A 23,206-nucleotide genomic window follows, 5' to 3' on the forward strand; every position below is an offset into this window, starting at 1 on the left:
AGCAGTTTACGCCACTTTAGCGGGAGAATTCGTCTCTGAAGAGTTGTGTATCATTGTTTTCTTGTAACTAACTGTAAAGCAGAGGCTTGCTTGACTAAACAGGTATGTATGAAACACACATTTATGCCTTATGTTATCTTTCCAACATATTGTCACAAGCTAGTTGGTTGTTATAGACGATGACATGAAAATGTTGAAGTGTTCAAGGTAGCTCAACTAATTTGGGCTATCTAGCTACACTAACGTTAGCCAACAGTTAATGTAATGTGTCTATCTGAACCAACAATGACGTGTATAAACTCATCATTGGTATAAACCCATACATCTCATTGAGCTGAACTAACTATTCAAGGGCCATGTACACTGAATGGAGGTAATATATAGCTATGTTGTGTAATTCTGTTATTTAACTAGCTGCCTTTTACTAATCAGCTGCTTACATTGATTAGCTAGTTAGCTAGCTGAATAAGGTGTTACAGTAGGAAACAAAAGCCTCCATACCCAGGACCACTAGTACTTGTTCTCCAGGGGGCACAGGGTTGGCTACTCATAAGCCCTCTTATAGATGTGAAATGATTCAATAAAAAATGACAAACACCCCCTCACTCAGACAGGATGCGTCGCTCAGGGGCCCCCAGCCAGGTCTTTGGTAACATGGCGAAGAAGCCCCGGTTCGTCCCTCCTGGAGCCTCCCTTGCTGGTCCTCCTGATCCCCCTGTGGGTACTCTGCTTGAACCGGAGCCTCTGGCCCCTAAACTCTCCCCGGGGAACGTGCTCTACAAGGTGAACACACGGTCCATTTCACTTTCATCCTTAGCCACAAATGTGACCCCTATTACTATTGTAGTAATTAAGCAACTAAGCATATGAGTCATATTGGAGCTACTTCTCTCTCTAGCCGATGTAAGACCTTTAACAAATTAACATTCACAAGGCCGCAGGGCCAGACAGATTACCAGGACGCGTACTCAGAGCATGCACTGACCAGCTGGGAAGTGTCTAAACTGACATTTTCAACCTCTTCCTGACCCAGTCTGTAATACCTACATGTTTCAAGCAGACCACCATAGACCCTGTGCCCAAGAACACCAAGGTAACCTATCTAAATGACTACCACCATGTAGCATCTGTAGTCATGAAATGCTCACATGGCTCACATCAATACCATCATCCCAGACACCCTGGATCCACTCCAGTTCACATATCTCCCCAACAGATCCACAGATGACACAATCTGTATTGCACTCCACACTGCCCTTACCCACTTGGACAAAAGGAACACCTATGTGAGAAAGCTGTTCATTGACTACATCTCAGTGTTTAACAACATAGTGCCCTCCATGCTCATCACTAAGGTAAGGACCCTGGGACTGAACATCTCCCTCGGCAACTGGATCCTGGACTTCCTGTCAGGGCGTTCCCAGATGGTGAGGGTAGGCAACAACATCCTCCATGCCCCTCAGGGGTGCGTGCTTAGTCCACTTCTGTACTTCCTGTTCACCCACGACTGTGTGGGTGCGCACGACTCCAACACCATTAAGTTTGCCAATGACATAACGGTGATAGGCCTGATCACCGACAACAATGAGACATCCTATAGGGAGGAGGTCAGAGTCAACAACCTCTCCCTCAATGTCAGCAAGACAAAGGAGCTGATGGTAGACAACAGGAAACGGAGGGCCGAGCACACCCACATTCATATTGACAGGGCTGTAGTGGAGGGGCTGCATCACCACTTGGTATGGAAAATGCTTGGCATCCAACCGCATGGCACTACAGAGGGTAGTGCGTACGACCCAGTACATCTCTGGGGCCAAGCTCCCTGCCATCAAGGACCTCTATGCCAGGCGGTGTCAGAGGAAGGCCTGAAAAATTTTCAGACTCCAGCCACCCAGAACATCGACTGTTCTCTCTGCTACCGTACGGCAAGCACTACCAATGCACCAACAGGACCCTGTACAGCTTGTAGTCCCAAGCCATAAGACTGCTAAATAGTTTGTTTTAAAAAAACTATTAAATGGTTTACATTTACATTGTAGTCATTTAGCAGACACTCTTATCCAGAGCTACTTAGTTAGTGCATCCGTCTTCAGATAGCAAGGTGGAACAACCACACATCTCAGTCATAGTAAGTACATTTTTCCTGAAAGTAGCTATCAGCAAAGTCAGAGCTAGTCAGGGGGTGTTGGTTAACAAAATTATTTTTTTTGTCAAATTCTCAATACTCATTGTGTTTCTATTATTTTATTATGTGTTTTTTATATTATTTCTCTGATGTGAAGTAAGTAAGCATCCCCCGTGCATCCCGCAAAGGCGGAGGTGTTGCTAACATTTACGATAGCAAATTTCAATTTACAAAAAAAAAAATGACGTTTTCGTCTTTTGAGCTTCTAGTCATGAAATCTATGCAGCCTACTCAATCACTTTTTATAGCTACTGTTTACAGGCCTCCTGGGCCATATACAGCGTTTCTCACTGAGTTCCCTGAATTCCTATCAGACCTTGTAGTCATTGCAGATAATATTCTAATCTTTGGTGACTTTAATATTCACATGGAAAAGTCCACAGACCCACTCCAAAAGGCTTTTGGAGCCATCATCGACTCAGTGGGTTTTGTCCAACATGTCTCTGGACCCACTCACTCTCACAGTCATACGCTGGACCTAGTTTTGTCCCATGGAATAAATGTTGTGGATCTTAATGTTTTTCCTCATAATCCTGGACTATCAGACCACCATTTTATTACGTTTGCAATTGCAACAAATAATCTGCTCAGACCCCAACCAAGGAACATCAAAAGTCGTGCTATAAATTCACAGACAACACAAAGATTCCTTGATGCCCTTCCAGACTCCCTCTGCCTACCCAAGGACGCCAGAGGACAAAAATCCGTTAACCACCTAACTGAGGATCTCAATTTAACCTTGCGCAATACCCTAGATGCAGTTGCACCCCTAAAAACTAAAAAAATGTCTCATAAGAAACTAGCTCCATGGTACACAGAAAATACCCGAGCTCTGAAGCAAGCTTCCAGAAAATTGGAACGGAAATGGCGCCACACCAAACTGGAAGTCTTCCGACTAGCTTGGAAGGATGGTACCGTGCAGTACCGAAGAGCCCTTACTGCTGCTCGATCGTCCTATTTTTCTAACTTAATTGAGGAAAATAAGAACAATCCGAAATTCCTTTTTGATACTGTGGCAAAGCTAACTAAAAAGCAGCATTCCCCAAGAGAGGATGACTTGCACTTTAGCAGTGATAAATTCATGAACTTCTTTGAGGAAAAGATTATGATTATTAGAAAGCAAATTACGGACTCCTCTTTAAACCTGCGTATTCCTCCAAACCTCAGTTGTCCTGAGTCTGCACAACTCTGCCAGGACCTAGGATCAAGAGAGACGCTCAAGTGTTTTAGTACTATATCTCTTGACACAATGATGAAAATAATCATGGCCTCTAAACCTTCAAGCTGTATACTGGACCCTATTCCAACTAAACTACTGAAAGAGCTGCTTCCTGTGCTTGGCCCTCCTATGTTGAACATAATAAACGGCTCTCTATCCACTGGATGTGTACCAAACTCACTAAAAGTGGCAGTAATAAAGCCTCTCTTGAAAAAGCCAAACCTTGACCCAGAAAATATAAAAAACTATCGGCCTATATCGAATCTTCCATTCCTCTCAAAGATTTTAGAGAAGGCTGTTGCGCAGCAACTCACTGCCTTCCTGAAGACAAACAATGTATACGAAATGCTTCAGTCTGGTTTTAGACCCCATCATAGCACTGAGACGGCACTTGTGAAGGTGGTAAATGACATTTTGATGGCATCGGACCGAGGCTCTGCATCTGTCCTCGTGCTCCTAGACCTTAGTGCTGCTTTCGATACCATCGATCACCACATTCTTTTGGAGAGATTGGAAACCCAAATTGGTCTACACGGACATGTTCTGGCCTGGTTTAGGTCTTATCTGTCGGAAAGATATCAGTTTGTCTCTGTGAATGGTTTGTCCTCTGACAAATCAACTGTACATTTCGGTGTTCCTCAAGGTTCTGTTTTAGGACCACTATTGTTTTCACTATATATTTTACCTCTTGGGGATGTTATTCGAAAACATAATGTAAACTTTCACTGCTATGCGGATGACACACAGCTGTACATTTCAATGAAACATGGTGAAGCACCAAAATTGCCCTCGCTAGAAGCATGTGTTTCAGACATAAGGAAGTGGATGGCTGCAAACTTTCTACTATTAAACTCGGACAAAACAGAGATGCTTGTTCTAGGTCCCAAGAAACAAAGAGATCTTCTGTTGAATCTGACAATTAATCTTAATGGTTGTACAGTCGTCTCAAATAAAACTGTGAAGGACATCGGCGTTACTCTGGACCCTGATCTCTCTTTTGAAGAACATATCAAGACCATTTCGAGGACAGCTTTTTTCCATCTACGTAACATTGCAAAAATCAGAAACTTTCTGTCCAAAAATGATGCAGAAAAATTAATCCATGCTTTTGTCACTTCTAGGTTAGACTACTGCAATGCTCTATTTTCCGGCTACCCGGATAAAGCACTAAATAAACTTCAGTTAGTGCTAAATACGGCTGCTAGAATCCTGACTAGAACCAAAAAATTTGATCATATTACTCCAGTGCTAGCCTCTCTACACTGGCTTCCTGTCAAAGCAAGGGCTGATTTCAAGGTTTTACTGCTAACCTACAAAGCATTACATGGGCTTGCTCCTACCTACCTCTCTGATTTGGTCCTGCCGTACATACCTATACGTACGCTACGGTCACAAGACGCAGGCCTCCTAATTGTCCCTAGAATTTCTAAGCAAACAGCTGGAGGCAGGGCTTTCTCCTATAGAGCTCCATTTTTATGGAACGGTCTGCCTACCCATGTCAGAGACGCAAACTCGGTCTCAACCTTTAAGTCTTTACTGAAGACTCATCTCTTCAGTGGGTCATATGATTGAGTGTAGTCTGGCCCAGGAGTGGGAAGGTGAACGGAAAGGCTCTGGAGCAACGAACCGCCCTTGCTGTCTCTGCCTGGCCGGTTCCCGTTTTCCACTGGGATTCTCTGCCTCTAACCCTGTTACGGGGGCTGAGTCACTGGCTTGCTGGGGCTCTCTCGTGCCGTCCCTGGGGGGGGATGCGTCACCTGGGTGGGTTGATTCACTGTTGTGGTCGGCCTGTCTGGGTTCCCCCCCACCCCTTGGGTTGTACCGTGTCGGAGATCTTTGTGGGCTATACTCGGCCTTGTCTCAGGATGGTAAGTTGGTGGTTGAAGATTTCCCTCTAGTGGTGTGGGGGCTGTGCTTTGGCAAAGTGGGTGGGGTTATATCCTTCCTGTTTGGCCCTGTCCGGGGTGTCCTCGGATGGGGCCACAGTGTCTCCTGACCCCTCCTGTCTCAGCCTCCAGTATTTATGCTGCAGTAGTTTATGTGTCGGGGGGCTAGGGTCAGTTTGTTTATCTGGAGTACTTCTCCTGTCCTATTCGGTGTCCTGTGTAAATCTAAGTGTGCGTTCTCTAATTCTCTCCTTCTCTCTTTCTTTCTCTCTCTCGGAGGACCTGAGCCCTAGAACCATGCCCCAGGACTACCTGACATGATGACTCCTTGCTGTCCCCAGTCCACCTGGCCATGCTGCTGCTCCAGTTTCAACTGGCCTGGGCCCTAGGACCATGTCCCAGGACTACCTGACATGAGGACTCCTTGCTGTCCCCAGTCCACCTGGCCATGCTCCTGCTCCAGTTTCAACTGTTCTGCCTTACTATTATTCAACCATGCTGGTCATTTATGAACATTTGAACATCTTGGCCACGTTCTGTTATAATCTCCACCTGGCACAGCCAGAAGAGGACTGGCCACCCCACATATGCTCTCTCTAATTCTCTCTTTCTTTCTCTCTCTCGGAGGACCTGAGCCCTAGGACCGTGCCCCAGGACTACCTGACATGATGGCTCCTTGCTGTCCCCAGTCCATCTGACTGTGCTGCTGCTCCAGTTTCAACTGTTCTGCCTTATTATTATTTGACCATGCTGGTCATTTATGAACATTTGAACATCTTGGTCATGTTCTGTTATAATCTCTACCCGGCACAGCCAGAAGAGGACTGGCCACCCCACATAGCCCGGTTCCTCTCTAGGTTTCTTCCTAGGTTTTGGCCTTTCTAGGGAGTTTTTCCTAGCCACCGTGCTTTTACACCTGCATTGTTTGCTGTTTGGGGTTTTAGGCTGGGTTTCTGTACAGCACTTTGAGATATCAGCTGATGTACGAAGGGCTATATAAATAAATTTGATTTGATTTGATCTAGACCTGTTGTTTACGAAGCATATGACAAATAACATTTGAATTGTTTTGACTTCATCCAAGACTAAAGGGTTTCACTCATATTGCGACATGTGGACCTTCTCAGACCTATCTAACAGTGCTCCTTCCTTGCAGGTCCAGAGGAGCCTCTCAGCCCCTGCACCGCCCCTTGCCCTGCCTGTGAAGGCCTTCAGCCTGGCTAGGAGCAGCCCCCAAGCCCCAGGCCTGTCCAGAGCTCTAGCCAGGGTGCTAGGTGCAGCAGACAGTAAGAAGAACGAGCTAGAGCCTGAAGACACTTCCTTTACAGAGGAGAACACTGGAGACCCAGCTGGTGAGTCAGACATGGGAGGATGGGAGGTGGGGTGGGTTGTGGTGGTGGCACAGTAAATGGTTGCCATTGAAACCAGGTATTCCTGGTGTAGATCTAATGCATTTAAATGTGGAGCAGTACTTCTGGTAAGCTTTGGATTTACTCTCAAAAGCAGAAATTCTGGTGATGAAAATCACAGATTTATAAAGCAACAAAGTTACTACAAACCAACGATGATGGTAAGAATAGTCAGGAACATTTTGTGTGCCATAAGAATTGCAGTATATTAACTATGTAGCAAATATTGTTTCCATTTCACTGCTGATGTTCTGAAACATTGTTTGAAAGATGCTGGGATTTTGTATAGGTTAACGATTGAGTTTAAGACCCAAAATGGTGAGGCACGGGTAGGAACTGTATTTTGCCTAATGAAATAGGGATATTTTTTATTTAAGCAGGCAAGTCAATTAAGAACATACAGTGCCTTCAGAAAGTATTCAGACTCCTTGACTTTTTCCGCACTTTGTTACGTTACAGCCTTATTCTAAAATGGATTAAATAAAAACAAATCCTCAGCAATCTACACACAATACCCCATAATGACAAACCGAAAACAGGTTTTTCAAACATTTTCTAAATGTATACAAAATTTCAAACCGATACCTTATTTACATAAGTATTCAGACCTTTGCTATGAGATTCGAAATTGAGCTCGGGCACATCCTGTTTCCATTGAGCATCCTTGAGATGTTTCTACAACTTGGAATCCACCTGTGGTAAATTGAGTTGTTTGGACATGATTTAGAAAGGCACACACCTGTCTATGTAAGGTCCCACAGTCAAAGGAATTGTCCGTAGAGCTCAGAGACAGGATTGTGTCGAGGCACAGATCTGAGGAAGGGTACCAAAACATTTCTGGAGCATCGAAGGTCCCCAAGTACACAGTGGCCTCCATCATTCTTAAATGGAACAAGTTTGGACTCTTCCTAGAGCTGGCCACTCGGCCAAACTGAGCAATCGGGGGAGAAGGGCTTTGGTCAGGGAGGGGACCAAGAACCCGATGGTCACTCTGATAGAGGTCCAGAGTTCTTCTGTGGAGATGGGAGAACCTTCCAGAAGGACAACCATCTCTGCAGCATTCCACCAATCAGTTATTTATGGTAGAGTGGCCAGACGGAAGCCACTCCTCAGTAAAAGGCACATGACAGCCCGTTTGAAGTTTGCCAAAAGGCACCTAGAGATTCTCAGACCATGAGAAACAAGATTCTCTGATCTGATGAAACCAAAATTTAACTCTTTGGCCTGAATGCCAAGTGTCACGTCTGGAAGATACCTGGCACCATCTCCAGTGAAGCATAATGGTGGCTGCATCATGCTGTGGGGATGTTTTTCAACGGCAGGGACTGGGAGACTAGTCAGGATCGAGGCAAAGGTGAACGGAGCAAAGTACAGAGGTTCTTGTTGAAAACCTGCTCCAGAGCTCTCAGGACGTCAGACTGGGGTGAAGGTTCACCTTCCAACAGGGCAACGACCCTAAGCACAAAGCCAAGACAACGCAGCAGTGACTTTGGGACAAGTCTCTGAATGTCCTTGAGTGGCCCAGCCAGAGCCCGGACTTGAAACTGATCAAACATCTCTGGAGAGACTTGAAAATAACTGTGCAGCAACGTTCCCCATCTAACCTGAAAGAGCTTGAGAGGATCTGCAGAGAAAAAATACAGGTGTGCCAAGCTTGTAGCGTCAAACCCAAGAAGACTTGAGGCTGTAATCGCTGCCAAAGGTGCTTCAACAAAGTACTGAGTAAAGGGTCTGAATACTTATGTAATTGTAATATTCTAAAAACCTGTTTTTGCTTTGTCATTATGGGGTATTGTGTGTTGATTGATGAGGAGAAAAAAAGTGATTTAAATCAATTTTAAATTAAGGCTAACATAACAAAATGTGGACAAAGTCAAGGTGTCTGAATACTTTCTGAAGGCACTATATACTTATTTACAATGACGGCTTAGCAAGAGGCAAAAAGGCTAAACTTTCCAGTTTGAGTGTGTTTTGCAGCTTGTTCCAGTCGCTAGCTGCAGCGAACTGAAAAGAGCAGTGACCCAGGGATGTGTGTGCTTTGGGGACCCAGGGATGTGTGTGCTTTGGGGACCGTTAACAGAATGTGACTGGCAGAACGGGTGTTATTTGTATTGTTTTATTTAACTAGTCAGTAAAGAACAAATTAATATTTTACAATGATGGCCTACCCCGGACAAACCCTCCCCTAACCCTGATGACACTGGACCAATTTATGCGCCGCCCTATGGGGTTCTCGATCACGGCCAGTTGTGATACAGCCTGGGATCGAACCAGGCTCTGTAGTGACACCTCTAGCACTGAGATGCAGTACCTTAGATCGCTGCACCACTCGGTAGGGTTGCAGTAGGTATCTCAGGTGGGGCAAGTGAGGGCTAAGAGGGTTTTATAAATAAGCATCAACCAGTGGGCCTTGCACTGGATATACAGAGACTGCCAGTTTACAGAGTGCCGTGATGTGTCCTATAAGGAGCATTGTTGGCCGACTGGTAAAGAACATCTAGCTGCTCGAGAGTACCTTTACCTGCCGATCTATAAATGACATCTCTGTAGTCTAGCATGGGTAAGATGGTCATCTGAATCAGGGTTAGTTTGGCAGCTGGGTGAAAGATGAGTGATTACGATAGAGGAAACCAAGTCTAGATTTAACCTTTGGGTTATTTCCAATGTGGTCCTTGATGTAAAAGACAGGAAAAGATGCTACGACCTCCGACAAGACATCAAACATGTAAAAGGACAATATAGGAGGACGGTGGAATCCTATTGCATCGGCTCCGACGCTCGTCATATTTGGCAGAGCTTGCACCCGATAACGCATTACCTAGGGAAACAGCCATGAGTTGCCTAGCGATGCAGAACTCCCAAACGAGCTCCATGCCTTCCGTGAAAGCCCCTGTTTTCCCAGATGACTGAGATCTCGCTCTCCGTAGCCGATGTGAGTAAAATGTTTAAACAGGTTCACAATCACAAGTCCGGAATACCAGAGCGTGTTCATCAAAGCATGCGCTGACCAGCTGGCAAGTGTCTTAACAGAAATGTTCAATCTCTCCTTGTCCCAGACTGGAATGTCAACATGTTTCAAGCTGACCACCATTGTCCCTGTTTCTGAGATCTCCAAGGTAACCTGCCTAAATGACTGTAGTCTTGTGGCACTCACATCTGTAATTATGAAGTCCAAGGCTGGTCATGACACACAACAACACCATCATCACAGACACCCTACACCCACTCCAATTCACATACCATCCCAACAGATCCACAGATGATGCAATCTTGCACTTCACACTGCCCTCTTCCACCTGGAGGGGAAATAACTGACAATGCTGTTCATAGACTACAGCTCAGTGTTCAACACCGTAGTCCCCCTCCAAGCTCCTCACCAAGCTAGGGACCCTGGGACTGAAACCTTGGACTGAACCCCTCCCTCTGCAACTTAACCACAAAGCACTACAGAGGTTGGTGCAGCAACCCAGTGCATCACTGGGGCCATGCTCCCTACCATCCAGGACCTCTATATCAGAGGAAGGCCTGAACAATTGCCAAAGACTCCAGCCATCCTAACCATAGACTGTTTACTCTGCTACCGTCTGGCAAACGGTATTGGAGCACCAGCTCTCAGACCCACAGGCTCAGTTAAAAAGCTGTTAATTTTTGTCAGTCTGATTTAGGCCTTAGCCGATACTCGTTGGTGTATTTTAGTTATGACTACAAATTAAATCATTTTTTATTTGCAAATCCTCACGTGTGCCAGAATATTTTATGCCACTTAACACCTATTTGTGGTTAGAATTTTTCCTTGAAACCAAGATCATGTATATGCTGCTTTAGAAAGGAAATGCAGCAAACCGATATGGCCTTTCTAAGGTGAGCGACATTTAGTCTATCCATTTAGGACTGGCAGGGATTTATTTGATGCTCTGGCTTGGGCTTCAGGGAAACAAACACACACTGAATGAAGCCTAGCCAACTGTAACAAGCCTATGTTTTAATGACAGCAGGTCCAGCATTATGCAAATGAGCGTGGGTAGTGCAGCGGCAGCGCGAGGCAGATTAGAGCTGTGCCTGGGATCAGTGAGCACACGCGCTCTGTCCCCCTCCCTCTCAGAGCAACTAGTGCCTCTGTCTGTCTCTCCTTTCTCCGCTTTTCCTCTCTCTTTAGCTTTTCACTAGTTTTTCCCTCATTCTGTTGTTCCCGTCGGTGGATGATTCGTGTGTTTCTCTTTGAGAAGCAGCTCTGATTTTCCTTTGTGTAAAAAAAAAAAAATCGCGCATTCGCACGGACTCGCGCTGCGCGCACACCTCTCCGGTTAAACCAGCGCCGTTTCCTCTTTTCTAGTTAAACGGAAATAAGAATAAAGAAAATGCATCTTTACAATTTCATCGGTATTTCCCCATGTAAGCACACACACTCCCCCCGTATGTTAGTATTTGGTGTATAGCAGTTAGAACGAGCGCTGGTTTGAGGTTTAGAGAGACTGGGCTGTAAGTAGGTCGGGCTGGGTTTAAGCGGCTTTAGCCTGCGTCAGCCTAAGCTGGGAGGAATTCACCCAAAGCCCTCCGCGGTAGGCGGGGGCCTAAACGAGGCTGGCCTAGTTAAGCCTGATTCTTATTGTTGCCCGTGTGTGTTGTGTAACACAGAGCAGAGAAGACCTCGGATGAGAGAGAGTACATGCGTTAGACTGTTTGATTGAGAATCCATGAAAGGGGAGAAAGAAGAGGGACAAGGAAGAGAGTGAGTGAGAGTTAAACCAGTATTAGCCTGAGCCTCATCACAACAGAAAGAAAAGGGAGGTAGAGAACCAGACCAAATCTCAAAAGAAGGAGAGGAAAAGAAGCGAGATATTGTGTTGAGTTAGTGCTGGTGTCTAGGCCTGGCTCGGTCCAGTCTGGTTCCCTGGGCTATGTTCTAAGATGGCGTCTGGGTCCGTCTACATGTCGTCCAGTATGGTGGGTAAGGCTCGCTCCTCCAACTTCACCCTGTCTGAGAAACTGGACCTGCTGAAGCTGGTCCGCCCACACATTCTCATCCTGGAGGAGCACACCAACAAGCACGCTGTCATCGTGGACAAGAACAAGTGCTGGGACACAGTGTCTGATCAGTACAACGTCCTGGGGGGGGACAGGCCCCCCCGCACTGCCCAGGGCCTACGCACCCTCTACAAGAGGCTGAAGGAGTCGGCCAAACAGGAAGTGATGCAACGGAGACACGCCCAGCCAGAGTACAGAGGAAGTATATCTGAACCAACCAGGAGAGTGATGGAGATGATACCTCACCTTTTCCGTCACGGAGCTATTCACCATGATAAAGACCCAGCGACGATGCACAGGTGAGACACACACACACACACACACACACACACACACACACACACACACACACACACACACACACACACACACACACACACACACACACACACACACACACACACACACACACACACACACACAGGCTGCTCTGTACAGCTCTGAGTGGTGAGGGGCTGCTATACTAGTAATTAGAGGGGAGGGGTTGCACTCTACTAGAGAAGGGAGGGGCTGATCTGTAGAGCTCTACTAGTAAATGGGGGGGAGGGGTTGCTCTACTAGTAACTAGATGGGAGGGGTTTCTCTACTTGTAACTAGAGGAGAGGGGAGGGGTTTCTCTGTAGAGCTCTACTAGTAATTAGAGGAGAGGGGAGGGGCTGTTCTACTAGAGAGGGGTTGGGGCTGCTCTGTAGAGCTCTACTAGTAACTAGAGAGGGGAGGGGATGCTATGTAGAGCTCTACTAGTAACGAGAGGGGAGGGGCTGCTCTGTGGAGCTCTACTAGTAATTATAGGGGAGGGGCTGCTCTGTAGAACTCTACTAGGGAGGGGCTGCTCTGTAGAACTCTACTAGGGAGGGGTTGCTCTGTAGAACTGAACAGAGAGCTAACCTCAATCAGCTTACACATGCACACATACACACTCCTCATGCTCACACTCTTGACCTCAGAACAGCCTCAATTCGTCAGGGCATGGACTCTACAAGGTGTTCCACAGGGATTATGGACCATAGTTGTGTCTGGTTGACTGGATGTCCTTTGGGTGGTGGACCATTATTGATACACACGGGAAACTGTTGAATGTGGAAAAACCCAGCAGCATTGCAGTTCTTGACACGTACATGTGCACCTGGCACCTACTACCAGACCCTGTTTAAAGGTTCTTACATTTTATGTCTTGCCCATTAATCCTCTGAATGACACACATTCTCAATTGTCTCAAGGCTTAAAATCCCCCTTTAACCTTTCTCCTCCTTTTCATCTACACTGATTTCAGACAGATTTTAAAAATGACATCAATAAGGTATCATAGTTTTCATCTCACCTGGTTAGTCTGTCATGGAAAGAGCATTTGTTCTTAATGTTTTGTATACTCAGTGTATAATTTATTATTATATGATAGTTCCAGTTTAACTAAGACAACAAACAAAATGTGAGTTTACAGCACCTTACACGTCACGTTTACAGCACCTCACACGTCGCGTTTACAGCACCTCACACTTCGCGTTTACAGCACCTCACACGTCGCGTTTACAGCACCTCACACGTCGCGTTTACAGCACCTCACACGTCGCGTTTACAGCACCTCACACGTCGCGTTTACAGCACCTCACACGTCGCGTTTACAGCACCTCACTCGTTTACACCTATCACCCCATTCACTCTGTCCAGTTCAAAATATATTTGAGTTGTGGAGATGAGTCTATCAAACCCACTTTTCAAGAGGCAGAAAGTCAACAATCTGGTCAATTCACATTTGAAACGTAGGAGAGGTATCAGCCCACAGTAGGAGAATGCATTCTTTAGCAAAGTATGAGATGGTCATGAAAAGGGTTTTAAGAAGAATGTTTTTGACCATCCCGAAGACCGGTTGTGTTTCTACACAGCTGGTCTTCTACACCTGCATTTCTTGTTGTTTGGGGTTTTAGGCTGGGTTTCTGTACAACACTTTGTGACATCGGCTGATGTAAAAAGGGCTTTATAAATCCATTTGATTGATTGAACACTCTCAATACCCCCTCCTAGTGCCACTTATACATGTATGGCTGTAGTAATAAAGCTGTATTCTATTCCATATTGTCTCTGTAGGGTGATGTATAATGAGACCGTAATAAAGCTGTATTATTATGTTTATCTGCAGGGTGATGTATAATGAGACAGTAATAAAGCTGTATTATTCTGTTTATCTGCAGGGTGATGTATAATGAGACAGTAATAAAGCTGTATTATTCTGTTTATCTGCAGGGTGATGTATAATGAGACAGTAATAAAGCTGTATTATTCTGTTTATCTGCAGGGTGATGTATAATGAGACAGTAATAAAGATGTATTATTATGTTTATCTGCAGGGTGATGTATAATGAGACAGTAATAAAGCTGTATTATTCTGTTTATCTGCAGGGTGATGTATAATGAGACAGTAATAAAGCTGTATTATTCTGTTTATCTGCAGGGTGATGTATAATGAGACAGTAATAAAGCTGTATTATTCTGTTTATCTGCAGGGTGATGTATAATGAGATAGTAATAAAGCTGTATTATTATGTTTATCTGCAGGGTGATGTATAAGCATGACTCTCCCATGGAGCAACCTGGCAGCAGCTCCTCCCTCCCAGACTACCCATCAAACCCCGTCACCCACCACCTGGACCAGGATGTGGTCAGGCTGGACCAGGATGTGGTCAGGCTGGACCAGGACGTGGACGTGAAGCCTCCGCCAGACCTGACCATCCTCTCCACCCGTGTGGGGGTGGTGCTAGGAGGAGAGGGGGCGGAGGAGGAAGATGAGGACTTGGGCAGTGTCCATGGTTATGACGGCTCCCTCTCTCCCTGCCCATCCTCTGTCGTCCTGCCCCTCTCCACCTCACCCATTCCACTGCAACGTGACCTTTACCCTCATGACCACTACCCCCGCTGTGACCCTGACAGGCTCCGTCCCCTTCAGCTGGCCAAGGAGGAGCACGAGCAGGTCATGACCAATCACAGAAAGATGGGTGTATACCTGGAGGAGAAGAGGGAGGGGCTAAAGAGGAAGCAGGAACTGGAGGAGGAGCTTCTGAGAGCAAAAATCAAAGTAGAGAAACTGAGGGCAGCCAGGCTGAGACATGGACTACCACTGCCCCTATAACTAACACAACCATGGCCTGACTGGACTGACCATATGGAACTCAGGAGGATGCTCTGAACTGTTTCTATGTCTGTGTGGAAGAGGGGTTTGGCCTGAGAAATCATGTTTGTGTGATGAACAGTGAGTTTGAGGGAGGATTTAAAGGTCCAATGCAGCCTTCTCAATCTCAAATCATTTCTGGGTAAAAATGAATTACATTACTGTGATTGTTTTCTATTAAAATGCTCAAAAAGAGACAAAAATTGATTTTTTGCAAAGTTCAATTTCTCAAGTAAGAATTTTGCTAGGATTGTCTGCGAGTGGTCCGAGTGGGGAGGGGAAAACTGATAACAAACTATTATTGGCTGAACGGTTTTCAACTCTCTTTCTTATTGGTCTATTAACACATTTATGGTGATGTCACCAGGCAGGCCAAAACTCCATCCCACCAAAACAGGCTGAAATTTCAGCCGATCTTTTCTAACATCTCTTATGCTTAAAAGGCACTATCATAGTTTTCACCATTTCACAGTATTCCAATCTCATAGTGTGGAAATATACAGGACCAGTCAAAAGTTTGGACACATCTACTAATTGAATTGTACTATTTTCTACATTGTAGAATAGTAGTGAAGACATCAAAACTATGAAAAAACACATCTTTTTTTTCAACAAACACACATTGCACTAAAAAAGTGTTCAACATAACTAAATATATTTTATATCCGTCGACGTAGCCACCCTTTTATCTTGATGACCGCTTTGCACACTCTTGGCATTATCTCAACCAGCTTCATGAGGAATGCTTTTCTTACATTCTTGAAGAAGTTCCCACAAATGCTGACTACTTGTTGGCTGCTTTTCCTCCACTCTGAAGTCCAACTCATCCCAAACCATCTCAATTGGGTTGAGGTCGGTTGATTGTGGAGGCCAGGTCAGCTGATGCTGCACCATCTCTCACCTTGGTCAAATAGCCCTTACACAGCTTGGAAGTGTGTTTTAGGTCATTGTCCTGTTTAAATACTAATGATAGTCCCACTAAGCGCAAACCAGATGGGATGGCGTATCGCTGCAGAATGCTGTGGTAACTATGCTGGTTAAGTGTGCCTTGAATTCTAAATTAATCACAGATGGTGCTTTGCTCATGACATTATCACACCTCCTCCTCCATGCTTCACGGTGGAAACCACACATGCGGAGATCATCCATTCACCTACTCTGCGTCTCACAAAGACATGGCGGTTGGAACCAAAAATCTCAAAATTGGACTCATCAGAGCAAAGGACAAATTTCCACCGATCTAATGTCCATTTCCCGTGTTTCTTTGCCCAAAAAAGTATCTTCTTATTGGTGTCATTTAGTAGTGGTTTGTTTGCAGCAATTACACCATGAAGGCCTGATTCAAGCAGTCTCCTCTGAACAGTTGATATTGAGATGTCTGTTACTTGAACTCTGAAGCATTTATTTGGGCTGCAATTTCTGAGACTGGTAACTCTAATGAACTTATCATCTGCAGCAGAGGTAACTCTGGGTCTTCATTTCCTGTGGCGGTCCTCATGAGAGCCAGTTTCATCATAGTGCTTGATGGTTTTTGCGACTCCACTTAAAGAAAATTTCAAAGTTCTTAATGTTCCCTATTGACTGACCTTCATGTCTTAAAGTAATGATGGACTGTTGTTTCTCTTTGCTTATTTTAGCTGTTCTTGCCATAATATGGACTTGGTCTTTTACCAAATAGGGCAATCTTCTGTATACCAACCCTACCTTGTCACAACTGATTGCCTCAAACGCAATAAGAAGGAAATAAATGGTTTAACAAGGCACACCTGTTAATGGAAATGCTTTCCAGGTGACTACCTCATGAAGCTGGTTGAGAGAATGCCAAGTGTGTGCGAAGCTGTCATCAAGGCAAAAGGTGGCTATGTTTTAAGAATCTAAAATATATTTAGATTTGTTTAACACTTTGTTTGTTTACTACATGTCTACATTTCATAGGTTGGATGTCTTCGCTATTATTCTACAATCTAGAAAATAGTAAAAATGAAGAAAAACCATTGAATGAGTATTTGTGTCCAAACTTTTGACTGGTACTGTATATAAAACACAGGAATATCTAGTTTTTGACTGCACTGCGCCTTTTGAACATTGTATTTGCATAAGGAAGTGTGTGTTTTGAGTGAGTATTTAAACAGTGTGTTTGCATGTGGGACAGTGTGTGTGGTGACTACGGTTGAGTTATGACTCTGGAGCTAAAAACAATACAGATCTCTGCTTTTGTCAGACGAGAGGCGCTACGGTCACTGGTTTCGGGTACTAACGGGTACTATTTTGACTGGTTTCATTTGGTTCAAAACCCTGTGTTGCTTTACCATCCCATTAGGAGGGAAGATGATAGGTGATGAGGAGGGGTTTAGAAGGGGGTGTTGCTGTTACAGTGGTGTGACGTTCAGTGTTTCTTGTTCAGATCTGTGGTTTCAATGTTTTCTATTAAAATAGTTTTTCTAGTTTGGTTTTGTGCTTTATCATCTTCCACTTCCCTTCTCCAATCTCCCCTTCTCTATCCCTCTCTCTTCCCTTCTCCAACCTCCCCTTCTCTATCCCTCTCTCTTCCCTTCTCCAACCTCCCCTTCTCTATCCCTCTCTCTTCCCTTCTCCAACCTCCCCTTCTCTATCCCTCTCTCTTCCCTTCTCCAACCTCCCCTTCTCTATCCCTCTCTCTTCCCCTCTTCTTTAGCCCCTCACCCCCACATATCTCTCCTCACCTTTCCCCTTCGGTCTGGACTCAATATGAAGTCATCTTCACTGTAAGCCTGCTACCTGTAAGAGTGAATGTTTAATTCAGACCCTGTCTGCAGGTAACTGTTACACTAGTGAAGAAGTGAGGTAAAGCACAGATGCAGTGATGCTTAACTACAGTGACTATACAGTCCTAATATGGTAATTTTTAAAAGAAACTGGATTAAATGTTTCTCTGTAAGGCAAGGGAGACCCTCTATAGAGATAAATATAGTGAAATGGCTTGGACAGCCTCTTGCGGTCCAGGGCTGATGTCTCACCCTGGGCATGGCACTGTAGGAAAGTCCCAGGCTGCAAGTAGAGTGGAGGCCTCAGTGAAGTAGCAGCCTCTGCTGGTGAACATGTGAACTGCCACTCAGCAGATCTTGCATAAAACCTTAGTGAATCATAATTTGACATTTGTGTACACACGCAATTCACACTTTCCTAAATTCTATTTTGCTGCTGTCAATAACATAATTGAAAACAAATGTATTTTAAAAAGCAATTCAAAGCCTTGGTTCAGGGTGTAGTATTTTATTATTAGGAGCCCCATTAGCTACTGCTGAAACAGCAGATACTCTTCCTGGTGTCCACACACAACATGAAACATGACATAATACTGAACATTAATGGACAGAACTACACACATTTAAAAAAGGAATTCACACTTTCATACCTGCTTTAGCTCATGTAAAAGACCAATCAGTATCTTGTACTGAAAAAGAGTTGAGCTACTTGTCTCCACTGGTGTTTGTTCCAGTATATTTAGAGTTTGCAGGCTGCTGTTTGTGTGAGCAGTAATGTGTGTGTTAATGCTCTGATTATTAGTGTTGATGTTTTTTGCGTTTCAGATTTCAGATGTTCCTCACAGAGTCCGGCAGGAGGCTGGGGTCCAGTTGGGGTCGGGGCAGGGTCTGGTAGCAGTGCTGGTTCTGACGGGCCGCGGTACTTCAGTGTGATGTGGTGTAAGGCCAGTGGGAGGAAACACAAACGCTGGCAGGGAGACGCTGTCCTGGTGACACGAGGGCGCACCGCCACGCTTAAAGACATGGAGGGCAAGGACATCGGCAAGGGTGAGTGTGTGAACATTTTAGGTTTCCCCAAACACAGATTAAACATAGTCCTTGACTAAAAATCATGCTCAATGGAGAATTCTGATTTGAAAGTGGTTTTAGTCCAGAACTAGGGCTACTCTGTGGCCAGGAGAGCGGCCCTGAGAGGGTTATTTTCCGAGTGCATCGGAGAGTGATTCAGATTGTGTGTGTAGGTAGTGGCTATAAGGTATCAGAGCTGGCATCGCTGGGTGAAGGAGAGACCTTGATGATAGGAGCTAAACAGGTGGAGGTGATGGGACTCATATCAGAGCTGGACTACAATAAGGGCCGCTGTTTCCTTGACGTCCATGTGGAGAAGGAGGAGCCTAAGATATCAGCTCCTCCCGCCTCACGATGCCCAGCTTCCAAACCGTTCTGCCGTCCGACGCTATTGGGCGGAGAGACTGGTAGGGGAGTGGCCAAGCCTCAGGAGGAGGGGCCCTGTAAACCACGCCATGACCCTCTAGCACCAGGTAAATACACAGACATACAGTACACTTTCTCTCATCACACACACACATGAAGTTACACATTCTCACACACTTCAAACACACTACACTCATCATCTCTCTAATGGTGTGTGTAGGAGCCATTGTCATGCCCCGGCCCTCAACCAATCACCAGTGGACATATAACAAGGCAGGCCTCCCACTGGTGGACGTGGTGGTTGACCCCTACTTGACCGCTCACCTCCGACCCCACCAGCGAGACGGTCTGCAGTTCCTCTACGAGTGTGTCATGGGGATGAGGTAATAGGAGATGTGTGTCTGCTCATGATGAATCCTGATCACTCCAAAGTGTATGTTGTGTTCCACAAGGCTCTGTGCTGGGGCTGCTATTTATTTACTTTGATGAATTATGTGTGTGTGGGGTGTGCGTGTGTGTGTGTCAGGGCTACATGTAGGTACGGTGCTATCCTGGCAGATGAGATGGGTCTGGGTAAGACCCTCCAGAGCGTGGCTTTGACATGGACGCTGCTAAAGCAGGGCCCATACGGCGGGAAGCCGGTTGCTAAGCTTGTGCTGGTGGTTGCCCCTGGCAGCCTGGTGCAGAACTGGGGGGCGGAGTTTAAGAAGTGGCTTGGCCGTGAGAGGATCAACGTCTATACTGTTAACCAGGTAGGGGTGTGTTTGATCAGCGTCTACACTGTTAACCAGGTAGGGGTGTGTTTGGTCAGCGTCTACACTGTTAACCAGGTAGGGGTGTGTTTGATCAGCGTCTACACTGTTAACCAGGTAGGGGTGTGTTTGGTCAGCGTCTACACTGTTAACCAGGTAGGGGTTGTTTGGAGGAGGAGGAAGAGGGGGAGTGTGTTTCCCTGTAGTGCTGTTTCTGATCTATATGGTGACGTGTGTGTGTGTTCTGTGTTGTGTTGGTCATTAGGACCACAGGGTGGAGCTGTTTGCAGCGTCTCCTCTCCACAGTGTATTAGTGATCAGCTATGAGATGCTGCTTCGCTCTGGAAGTGGTGAGTTGGTTCACAGCAGCTTATCTAACGGGTGGGAAGTACCACTGTTACAACACTGTTGAATTACACCTCAACTCCTAAATGACACAGATTAGTAGTACGATGGATGATACACGCATGAGACATTATAATGTTGTGTGTGTGTTGTGTAGGTACAGAAGCTGGAGTTTGGGCTGGTGATCTGTGATGAGGGTCACAGGTTGAAGAACAGCAGCATCAAGACTTCCTCTGCCCTCAGCGGTCTCAGCTGTACACGCAGAGTTATTCTGACAGGTACACACACAGCCCTCTGTTTTATTGACCTTTTACTTTCTCCTAGTCTTTTCTCATCTATTGTGTTTGCTGTGCTGTAGGTACTCCTGTCCAGAATGACCTGCAGGAGTTCTATTCCATCATAGAGTTTGTGAACCCGGGAATTCTGGGGTCGTCTGCTGCCTACAGGAAGGTGTACGAGGAGCCAATCCTCCGCTCCCGACAGCCCATCTGCACTGAGGTACATTAACCATCTACACTCTCCATCTACAGCCCTCCTACACTGAGGTACTGTCTGCATCTCTATCTCTGTCTCTATACCTCTACACTATCTCTCTATTGTATGCTCACAACAGCCCTCCTACACTGAGGTACTGTCTGCATCTCTATCTCTGTCTCTATACCTCTACACTGTCTCTCTATTGTACGCTTACAACAGCCCTCCTACACTGAGGTACTGTCTGCATCTACACTCTCTGTCTCTATACCTCTACACTATCTCTCTATTGTACGCTCACAACAGCCCTCCTACACTGAGGTACTGTCTGCATCTCTATCTCTGTCTCTATACCTCTACACTATCTCTCTATTGTACGCTCACAACAGCCATCCTACACTGAGGTACTGTCTGCATCTCTATCTCTGTCTCTATACCTCTACACTATCTCTCTATTGTACGCTCACAACAGCCCTCCTACACTGAGGTACTGTCTGCATCTCTATCTCTGTCTCTATACCTCTACACTATCTCTCTATTGTACGCTCACAACAGCCATCCTACACTGAGGTACTGTCTGCATCTCTATCTCTGTCTCTATACCTCTACACTATCTCTCTATTGTACGCTCACAACAGCCCTCCTACACTGAGGTACTGTCTGCATCTCTATCTCTGTCTCTATACCTCTACACTATCTCTCTATTGTACGCTCACAACAGCCCTCCTACACTGAGGTACTGTCTGCATCTCTATCTCTGTCTCTATACCTCTACACTATCTCTCTATTGTACGCTCACAACAGCCATCCTACACTGAGGTACTGTCTGCATCTCTATCTCTGTCTCTATACCTCTACACTATCTCTCTATTGTACGCTCACAACAGCCCTCCTACACTGAGGTACTGTCTGCATCTCTATCTCTGTCTCTATACCTCTACACTATCTCTCTATTGTACGCTCACAACAGCCCTCCTACACTGAGGTACTGTCTGCATCTACACTCTCTGTCTCTATACCTCTACACTATCTCTCTATTGTACGCTCACAACAGCCCTCCTACACTGAGGTACTGTCTGCATCTCTATCTCTGTCTCTATACCTCTACACTATCTCTCTATTGTACGCTCACAACAGCCCTCCTACACTGAGGTACATTACCCATCTCTTTCTCTCCCTTCATTCCTTCTCTATATCTTTCCCTGTAGGAGGAGAGAGATTTGGGGGAGGAGCGAGCAGCTGAGCTCTCTCGTCTGACTGGTCTGTTTATTCTGAGGCGGACCCAAGAGATCATCAACCGCTACCTGCCGCCTCGTCTTGATTGGACAGTGTTCTGTAGCCCCTCCCCCTTGCAGCGGGAGCTGTACCAGGCTCTCCTCTCGCACCGTGTCATCCGAGCCTGTCTACAGGGGTCGACACAGACTCACACACACCTCGCCTGCATCACCGCCCTGAAAAAGCTCTGCAACCACCCAGGACTGCTCTACTCCACTGTACAGGTATGACACACAAAGACACGATGATGATGACAACAATGATGATGATGATGAAGATAATTGTATGTGTGTTCCAGGAGCGGTCTGATGGCGGCTCAGCAGAGGGTTCTCTGTATGAAGGGCTAAGAGGTGTCTTTCCAGAGTCTTACTCTTCTGGGGGCTTCAGTGCAGCTGACTCAGGGAAACTACTGGTCCTGTCTGACCTACTGACCACTATTCACCACCTCAGCCCTACTGACAGGTAGGTGTGTGTGTCTGTGTGTGCGTGCGTGTTAGTATGAAGTAAGTCGCTCTGGATAAGAGCGTCTGCTAAATGACTTAAATGTAAATGTAAGTGCGTCAAGGGATCCGGGCACACTGGCATTGGTTTGTTGACACCATAGGGATCCTATTAAATAACTAGATGGGCTGTCATTAACCCTCAAAGTTCCAGAATGGAGTGAAAATGGCAGCCATATTGGCCAGGGAGAAATCCAAACCTGTCTAATTGGAATTAATGACCATATAGGCAGAATCCAGATGTTTCTTATAGAGGAAAATAAAAGCAAAGCATGTGATATCAGAAATTGTGTAATAGAATTATTGTCAAAATAAAATATTGTCATATAATTATAAATACAATGTATATGGTTTTTATACACATTTTCTGTATAAATAGCCTAATATATGTGAACAGACCATAAATGTCAACATTTTAGTTTTCTTGGAAAGCTGTGAGTTATATGATACAATGTCAGTACTTGTTGCATTTGCAACTTGTCTCAGTCCCATCGTCAACTGATGTCAGCCAGTGTCTGGCTGTGGATTGACTGTGTTGTTTCAATGGAATGTTGGAAGTTAGTTAGAAACATTTATAGAATCATTCCTCTAAAACTGTCTGGCTTATAATGCATTACTTTATACAATATCTTATCACACGGCAGATACATTCTTAAAATGCATTACTTTATATAATATCTTATCACAGCACAATATCTTATCACAGAACTCCCTGACCAACATGGCTGATCTTTAGACCATCATAAGAAGGTTCATGTCCAGTCTAGTATTCTAATTCTATGGTTGACCCACTCA

At 45.4% G+C, this 23,206-nt stretch overlaps 2 protein-coding genes across 2 annotated transcripts in view; both read left to right on the top strand.

Annotated features, from left to right (window-relative positions):
- The window catches only part of LOC123998299 (DNA repair and recombination protein RAD54B-like), a 27,711-nt gene continuing 4,505 nt past the window's right edge, over positions 1-23,206 (top strand). The window contains exons 1-12 of the mRNA XM_046303388.1: positions 1-102; positions 611-783; positions 6,447-6,642; positions 18,457-18,678; positions 18,873-19,172; positions 19,286-19,448; positions 19,592-19,817; positions 20,083-20,175; positions 20,320-20,440; positions 20,521-20,660; positions 21,845-22,135; positions 22,210-22,373. Coding sequence (XP_046159344.1) covers positions 616-783; positions 6,447-6,642; positions 18,457-18,678; positions 18,873-19,172; positions 19,286-19,448; positions 19,592-19,817; positions 20,083-20,175; positions 20,320-20,440; positions 20,521-20,660; positions 21,845-22,135; positions 22,210-22,373 — 2,084 coding nt within the window. The 5' untranslated portion in view covers positions 1-102; positions 611-615. The remainder of the gene's footprint in view (positions 103-610; positions 784-6,446; positions 6,643-18,456; positions 18,679-18,872; positions 19,173-19,285; positions 19,449-19,591; positions 19,818-20,082; positions 20,176-20,319; positions 20,441-20,520; positions 20,661-21,844; positions 22,136-22,209; positions 22,374-23,206) is intronic.
- Positions 9,916-16,099, top strand: LOC123998298 (fibrinogen silencer-binding protein-like). Its single transcript, XM_046303386.1, has 2 exons — positions 9,916-12,023; positions 14,278-16,099. The coding sequence occupies exons 1-2, from the start codon at positions 11,608-11,610 to the stop codon at positions 14,846-14,848; spliced, it is 987 nt and encodes a 328-aa protein (XP_046159342.1). The 5' UTR covers positions 9,916-11,607; the 3' UTR covers positions 14,849-16,099.

The sequence above is a fragment of the Oncorhynchus gorbuscha genome, linkage group LG15 (assembly GCF_021184085.1).
Source record: "Oncorhynchus gorbuscha isolate QuinsamMale2020 ecotype Even-year linkage group LG15, OgorEven_v1.0, whole genome shotgun sequence".
In the NCBI taxonomy this organism is placed as follows: domain Eukaryota; kingdom Metazoa; phylum Chordata; class Actinopteri; order Salmoniformes; family Salmonidae; genus Oncorhynchus; species Oncorhynchus gorbuscha.